The 8,619-nt window shown below is 34.6% G+C and overlaps 1 protein-coding gene across 1 annotated transcript; it reads left to right on the top strand.

The window, feature by feature from the left end:
• The first annotated feature begins 209 nt into the window (after positions 1 to 209).
• On the top strand, positions 210 to 4,326 carry LOC114169701 (TPR repeat-containing thioredoxin TTL1-like). The gene is made up of 7 exons (XM_028054967.2): positions 210 to 1,403; positions 2,073 to 2,268; positions 2,353 to 2,537; positions 2,627 to 2,960; positions 3,050 to 3,254; positions 3,334 to 3,440; positions 3,537 to 4,326. The coding sequence occupies exons 1-7, from the start codon at positions 535 to 537 to the stop codon at positions 3,687 to 3,689; spliced, it is 2,049 nt and encodes a 682-aa protein (XP_027910768.1). The 5' UTR covers positions 210 to 534; the 3' UTR covers positions 3,690 to 4,326.
• The last annotated feature ends 4,293 nt before the right edge of the window (positions 4,327 to 8,619 follow it).

Here is an 8,619-nt window from a genome sequence, read left to right as displayed (position 1 = left end):
AAAAATGCCCCATCATTTGGCATTTATAATTTAAAAATCTACTTTAATTGAACATTCTATTTATTTATTTTGTCATCATTATATACTTATTTTAATTAAACCCACTATTGATTCGAGAATTCAGAATAATTGGTGAAATTAAAAAAAAAAAAAAAGGAAAAGGAAGTAATGATAATTGAGAAAAGAGGAGAAAGAGAAAGAAGAAGATAGAAGAGAGAGAAAGGTGTCTCGTGAAGCAGGAGGTGAAGCTGAAGCAAAACAAAATAAAAGCTCACCTCTTTCCCTTTCTTCTCTTTCTTTCTTTCTTTCTTCTTTTCTTCTTCTCTCTCTTTCTGTCTGTGCATAGTTTTTCACACTTCAGAAACACAACACAAACCCCATTTTTGGTTTTTCTCTCTCTCTCTCTGAGAGCACTCACATTCACGAGATCCTCATATTGTGAGAGAAGAGAATTACGAAAGGAAGAGTTTTTAAGGTACCCTTCTTCTTGTTGTTTGGGAGGGTGAGAAGAAGGAGAAGAAGGGGTGAACAAAAATGTCACATTATGGGAAACCCGTGTCCGAGTTAGGGCTCAGCGAGCGGTTGCGCGACTCACTGAGTTGCTCTGACGATACCAACAAGCCCGATTTCAGAGAACTCGATTTGGGGTCGCCGGTTTCCACATTGCGGCCACGCCAGCACTTCCACCACCACAGTGCGCCGACCACGAGTAGTAACAGTAGCAGTAGTGGCGGCTCGACCGGGTCGGTTCCGGGTCGGAGCAACCCGGTTTCGGGGAGATCCCATTCCGGCGAGTTGTCCGGGTCGAGTGAGACTAATAGTCCGACCCGGGTGTCCAAACCGGGTCACCGGAGATCTAATTCTGGTCAGAGTTTGAGTCAGAGTCAGAGATCCCCGTCGTCGTCCTCGGCTGCCGTGAATTCGCCGCCGCTGAATGTTCTCCCGGCCGGGAACATTTGCCCGTCGGGGAGGGTTCTCAAGGCGGCGACGGTGGCTGCAGCGGCGAGCCGGAGCTCCAGGAGTGATGTCTTGGGGTCCGGCACGGGGAATTACGGCCACGGGAGCATAATGCGTGGCGGCAAGGGTGGTGGGGGGAATAGCGGTGGTGGTGATGCGACGAGTGTTAAGATCGGCGGCGGCGATTCGGGGAAGCGCGTGGATCCGGAGGAGGTGAAGAGGATGGGGAATGAGGAGTACAAGAGAGGGCACTTTGGTGAGGCGTTGTGTTTGTATGATCGGGCAATTGCGATGTCTCCGAGCAATGCCGCTTACCGGAGCAACCGGGCGGCAGCATTGACCGGATTGGGACGGCTGCCGGAGGCGGTGAGGGCGTGTGAGGAGGCTGTGGGGTTGGATCCTAATTATGGGAGGGCGCATCAGCGCTTGGCAACCCTGTTTTTAAGGTGAATTTGGTGTGTGTGTGTGTGTGTTGGTCGAGCCTCGCAAAATTGTTGATTTTTTATGAAAACAAGGTTTTGAGAACACTGTTTGTGGTCTTACTTATGGCTGCAATGTCAATGTTTTTGCAACTGTGATTTTGTCCACAAAGTCAAGTTTTTTGCAACTGTGGTTTTGGCGGCAGTGTCAAGGCTTTTGGGGTCTCTATGGCTGCAACTGTGGTTGTATTTGTCCATGACATCAAGGATCTATTGACTGCAATTTTTAAACCTGGGTGTGACAAGGTTGAGTGTAGTTGAAAACAAGGTTCTAAGCAAACTACCGTGATTTCAATCACAACAACAAGATTTTTTTAGTCTGAGAGGCTGATTTGTCAACCACTATTGTGACGAGATGAAAGCATGATTGAAATTTAAAACACTGGTAGAAAACGAGTTTGGAGTGAAGTTCTTGATGTAGGAAAACAAGTTTTGAAACACTTTTTCTTATTTGAATTTAATAATTGATAAGTGGGATTTGCTTTGGAATTAATGAATGTTTCTTTGTTAGTTGCAACACTGTTGGATTAGAGACCTTTTTGTTGTTATGTGTTTTGGATTTGGTGTTTTGAATTGTATGTGGTGTGTTATTGATGTGAAAGTTGCTGGTAAATAAAATCCTGAAATGTGACACAGGTTAGGACAGGTTGAGGATGCAAGGAAGCACCTTTGTTATCCTGGGCTGCACCCGGATCCTGCTGAGTTGCAGAAGTTGCAAATTGTGGAAAAGCATATTAACAAATGTGGAGATGTTAGGAGGATAAGAGATTGGAACAGCGTACTGAGGGAGGTTGATGCTGCTATTGCTGCCGGGGCAGACTCTTGTGTTCAGGTACTTTTTGATTATATGTTGTTGAAGTTAACTTGTTATTGTGGTGTGAAAAATGTCTGAACTGGTTGGAAATTGAATTTACAGCTCTTTATGTGTAGAGCTGAAGCCCTTCTGAAGCTACACCAGATGGATGGTGCTGAATCGTGTTTATCAGGGATTCCCAAAAGCGAGCCGCGTCCCAGTTCCTTATCACAGGCAAGATTTTTCGGGATGTTTTCTGAGGCTTACTGCTACTTTGTTAGAGCTCAGATTGAGATGGCTTTTGGAAGGTGAGTTCAGAAACTGTAAGCTTCATCAGAAATGTAAGCTGGCAAAGCTATGTGTTGCAGAGTGAGAATGGATGATGGATGTGTTGCAGGTTTGAGAATGCAGTTACAGCTGCTGAGAAAGCTAGTCAGATAGACCCCAGAAATGTTGAAGTTGCTGTTTTGCTCAAGAATGTGAGGATGGTGGCTCGAGCTAGACTGCGTGGCAATGATCTTTTCAAATCAGAAAGGTTCACCGAGGCGTGCTCGGCATATGGAGAAGGTCTGAGGCTAGACCCTTCAAACTCTGTTCTCTATTGCAATAGAGCAGCATGTTGGTTTAAGCTTGGGCAATGGGAAAGATCAATTGAGGATTGCAATCAAGCTTTACGCATCCAACCAAATTACACAAAAGCCATTCTACGAAGGGCTGCCTCAAATAGCAAGGTAAACCTGTCTACTATTTTGATGCACTGCATTCTCATACACTCATTCTCAAAAGGTAATATGGTCTTATCTATTTCCTCATTATGCAGTTAGAAAGATGGGAAGAAGCAGTGAAGGATTATGAACTTTTGCGGAGAGAATTGCCAGATGACAATGATGTTGCCGAAAATCTGTTTCATGCACAAGTAGCATTAAAGAAATCTCGTGGGGAAGAAGTACGTAATTTAAAGTTTGGTGGTGAAGTGGAGGACATATCAGGTCTTGAGCAGTTTAGAGCTGCAATATCTTTACCAGGTAATCAAAATGGCTAAGAAAAAGCTTCTGCAACTCATTCTATTTTTCAAATCTCCTGATGTTAACTCTAATTTCACAGGTGTTTCTGTTGTCCATTTTGAAACTGCATCAAACTTGCAATGTAAGCAGATATCTCCTTTTGTGGTTACACTGTGCAGTCGCTATCCGTCTATCAACTTTCTTAAGGTAGCTTCCTTCACTGTTTTTCACCTGCCTCTATAATATTCTGGAAATTAGATGTAAAATAAAGTCTTATTTTTTGAATTTTGTGTTTGATGAAAGGTGGATATTCAAGCAAGCCCTGCAGTTGCCACTGCTGAGAATGTGAGAGTTGTACCAACCTTCAAGATCTACAAAAATGGCAGTCGAGTGAAGGAAATTGTATGTCCTAGTCATGATATGTTGGAACACTCTATTAGGCATTACAGCTTGTAGAACTCCTGACCTTGTACTGCTTTTGATGATGATGATGATGATGATGATGTATACCGCTCGACCATGCTGCAAAACTCTCCACAGTTCATCCAGCCTTATGATCCCCTCACAAAAAGTGTCTCTTGATACCTGTGACATATTCAGAAACCACGAAATAATCTTGTTAGCAGACAGTGCCAGTGGAACCAGGACATAATCTAGTTCCTTTTGCAGTTGTTATTTATTCATTCATTCCTAATTGCTTTCTGGTTCCATGTTCCATGTTCCATGTTCCTCCCACTTTCCCTTTTTCTTCTCCTTTTCAGTTCATGTAGACCATCTGTTGTTTTATCCCCAGTTTCCTTATGGGTGAACAAAAGGGAGGTTTTATGTCTTTACAATTGATTAAATTGTGAGTTTATATTTTCCTTTACAAAAAGGGAGAGGAGGTTGGTCTGCTGCTAGAGGGGAGGATTGTGTACATGTATATATGTGTTCATTATATACCAAACACCGGAAGAAGCCTTGGAGAGGGAAATAGGATGAGTGGTGGGTTTAATGGGATTGGTGAAATGAGGATGAATATGTTGTTAGCTACTCTTATTTTTCTGTCTTAGCCATTTAATCAATAAAATTTCCCATTTTTTCTGCTGTTCCATTACCTTTGAATGAATAAGTTGATGTGTTTGTGTGACTATGTCAGTTGATTTTACCTTTTGATTACCTACTCTTACAAGTATTGGTTGAGAAGTTTAAACAGAATCTCACAGAAGAATGATAAATGGTGTTGAAAATGAATTGCCATTTATTTAATTGGACAGTGGGACTTGGTCTTGAGATTGGGAAGCAGGATATGGTTGCATTTAAGTTCATAGCTGGCTTTTTGTGTTAAGTTTGACACTAAATGGCAAGGTGCATGTGTTTTAACTGTTATAGGGTGGTTGATTCAATTCAGAGTCAACCTTGAATTTATGATATACATTTAAGTTGAGGATGATCCCAGTAATTTCCATTTTTTACATTCCAAACAAGGATTGTAAGTGCTAAATGTGAAACAAAAAAGCAATAAGATAAAATATAGAGCATGATGAAAGATAGGAAGTAAGGTGTGAGAGAGAGAGAGAGAGAGAAGAAGTTGGGAAGAGGGGTTATGTTCACGTGGGCATTTAAGATGGTGCTCTCAAATGGAGCACTCAACACTTCCAAAAGACAGCAAAATTTCGTTTCATGTGCTGATCTGTATGTTACCTGTTGTTTATTGGAGGCAATGACAACTCATCAACCCCACCTTATTGGACCTTCACAACACAATTCATCTTCATGCATCAATGCTTCCAATTTCTTAATATAATTGCCAATATACAAAAAATTCTGTCCCTTACATATATCTTGCTTTAAGTTTCATCTCTTTCAAAACTTTTACATTGTTGGTTAATGCATTTTTAAACTTCCAATTTCATATTTCAACTAGGTGGTGTCAAACTGGACCAATTTAGTTTGTACAGCTTGACTTATTTACTTTCCAATAATTTCCTTCTTGGCATGTAAGAAAATTTGTAGCTTGTAACAATTTATCACGAGTTGATAGATTGATTTATTTAAAAATGTTATTTTGTCAAATTGTTTTATGTATTTATCCTAGATTAATCAGAGTAGATTTACTTCATTTTTTTTTTATAATAGGATAATCAAAATATTTACATATTTTACCAAATATTATTATAAAAAATATTAGTTAAAAAATACAGTATCAAACTACATAATTTTGATAAACAAATAAATTAAATATTTAAAACATTTAAATATTAAAATTAAATTGTCAATATATACATGGTTAAAAATAATAAATAATTATAAGAAATTTTTTTTATCAAAAACTGATAAAAAAATAATAAAGGACTGTTGGTATATTCTCGTTCAGTCCACATTCAAGAAATCTTGATAAATGAATTTATACTTATTCAATATGTTATCACATGAGAGTTTTTTGATCATGAAATTTATTGAAATAAGCTTCATCACATATGATTGAATAAGTTTTGTTCAATAAGATTTTACAACTTGAAATAAGTTCTGTAGAATGTTCTTTCAAACATTTCTTAAGATGATTTCATTTAAAGGAATTTCAAGAGAGACAAAAAATAATAATAATAATAATATAGAAAAGGCTTCGATGTTATTATGTTAGACACACTGCTGCATAACTCTTAAATGACAGAAGATATACAGTTTACATAGGAAACCACAAATATAAAAGTCAAGGTATGCACTTTCCATAGTATGAGTTATGGACCATGTTTAATGTGGAAAGAGTAGTTAGAAAAATAAAAAAATGAGAAAATTGAAAAGATGACTTGGTTGGTCACATGAGAATTGTGTTTCAACTTACAAAATATAAAGCTCAAAAATACATATGAAACTTTGAAACACAATCACTAAGGCTTGGATTAAGAATGATCACATCACAAATCACTTATTTAAGAATTAATTAAAACATAAAGTCACCAACATGTGTCATTATCATCTCCCACGTTATGGATTTTTGATACGTTATGAATAAAAGTTGATGCATGAGATGACTTACCTTATGAAAAGTGCACCAAGTTTCAAACATAGTAAAAGTTAAAACAAAAAAGTTTTCAAATTACTTACCAAATAGTGTTCTTTATGAGAAAAGAAATTATAGATTTCAGAGATGTGTGGCTCTGAGGAAAGGAAGAAGGGTTAAGTTAAGTGGTTGAATTGATTAAAGCACAAAGTTAAGTGTTGTTGCAGCATTTGTTATCCACATAAAGATTTGAATAAAATTAATGTTTAAAAAGAGGAAAGATACCCTTTTTGATTGAAAATCGAAAATGAGGAATATTGAAGGAAGCAGATGCTAAAGCCAGAAACTTTTTGTACACATTGGTGCTTTGGTGATGCGATGGATTTGATATTTGATTGGGTCCAAATCCAACACTAAAGGCACAGTCTTCTGAATCCCATTTTTTTCTTATATAACTTATTCTTCTGTGTGGTCATAGCTACAACAATTTTTACCAGATATATATTTGTAATTCTTACAATTATGTATAAAATTGGAATTTGGTTTTTTTGTTAAATTTTTACATATTTTAATTCTTAATATTTAAAAAAATATATAGTATTCTTAATCCAAAAACATTGAAGTATGTTTTTTTAGAGAATGAATTTAGGAGAGAGTTAATGAATTTAGAAGAATTTGGAGACGAAATTTTATTGTTTTTTTAAAAGATTTTGAGATAAATATAAATAAATTTGAAAGTGAAATTTGTGAGATTTTATAAATAATTTGTTTGTGATAAATTATAAAAAAAAGTTTTAATAAATAGAAGATGAAGAATACAAAATTGTTCTTGTTTTTACTATTATTTATTTATTATTATTACTATTATTATTTATTATCATTAATTATTATTATTATTATTATTATTAATTATCATTAATTATTATTATTATTATTATTAATTACAATACACAACCACAAAGAAAGGGGGCACAGTAACATCTAGAGCACAATCAATATGATTAGAGTCGGTTCTAATCAAAGCTATAACAAATACTAAGTATTGGTACAACAAAAGGTCTCCATGGAATTTGCACATGAAAAATTAAGATTTACAAGTGAAGGACAATATAGTAAATTCATTGAGAACACCCTAAAATCCCTTCTCATGTTGAAGATGAGATTTTGAGCTCATCCCACAAATCCATTGTCGCTCCTCCATGCAAATCCTTGAAGGCGAAAATGATAGTTACTAGCAAATCCTTCCTTGACTACAATATATCTACTGAAGCGAACATAAAGTTAATTTTTGTACGTGTTAAACAACATTCTAGACTTGTATTTAAGTTGGAATATGTCAAAAAAAATGTTAATCTGAAACGTTGTTTGACGCATAAGAAAGATTTAACGCATTTGAGGATTATATATATACATTTTTTAAATTTAATAATCAAATTATATTAAATTTTGGAAGAAAAATAAATTACAATTTTGTATCAAATAACTAAACAAACTTTTATTGATAAGTAAATGTATATGAGATTTTGGTTGATTATCTTTAACGAATTTTTTCTTAATTAGTTTTTTATCTACAAAATTTGAAAAAAGTGTTTGAGAATGTGTTTATAGTATATCTTGTTAAATTAATGATAACATTATACTAAATTTCACCTATAGACCTAATATTTTAAGAATTCGTCTTAAACGTTTCTGAGTAGATTGAGAGATAAATAAACTATAATTAACATTGTTTTTTCTTGAAAATCAAACATCAATAGTATCCTAATGATTCAAGACACTAAAACATCTATCACTTTTAACTCCTTTCATATATACTACCTTATTTACAGTACTATTTATATAAAATTAAAAAAAAAACTGAACCAATACTTTTATAATTTTCTAAAAATAAAGACAATATTTATACGAGAATGACTATAAATATCAACTATTGAACTTTATTATAAATGATCAAGGTTAAATACATTAACTCAGGATTTTTTAGAAGTTAACTTAATTTTTAAGTAAGCATGTAATAAAGAACTATGCAATAATAAAGTAAAATAGTTTTATACTATCATTCAATCATGAAATTTGTTTACTTTTTATAATAATCATTTAGAAAAAAAAAAACACATCATTTAAAAGGTCTTTAACATTTATGTTGTGTAGCTGGAGTTAAAATGAAAAAGGAAAAATAAACAAAAAATACAATTATAATCGGTTAATTTTAATGAGAATAGATGTTCCAAAATGGTTGGATCTTGTAGAAGTATTCATTAACCAAATGTTTTTCTCTTCTTTAACTTTGTTTTAAGGGTTGATGAATTAAAACTTACAATTGATTGTGAGAATGTAACTCTTTATATTTAAGAGTCAAATAAAACAAGATTAATTTAAGGATTATAAACAAACATTACAAAA

This window comes from Vigna unguiculata, chromosome 11, assembly GCF_037176805.1.
Source record: "Vigna unguiculata cultivar grain cowpea cultivar isolate G323 ecotype 2 chromosome 11, ASM3717680v1, whole genome shotgun sequence".
NCBI classification, from domain to species: domain Eukaryota; kingdom Viridiplantae; phylum Streptophyta; class Magnoliopsida; order Fabales; family Fabaceae; genus Vigna; species Vigna unguiculata.
Note: the sequence above shows the minus strand (reverse complement) of the source record. Positions and strands in the feature narration are given on the sequence as shown.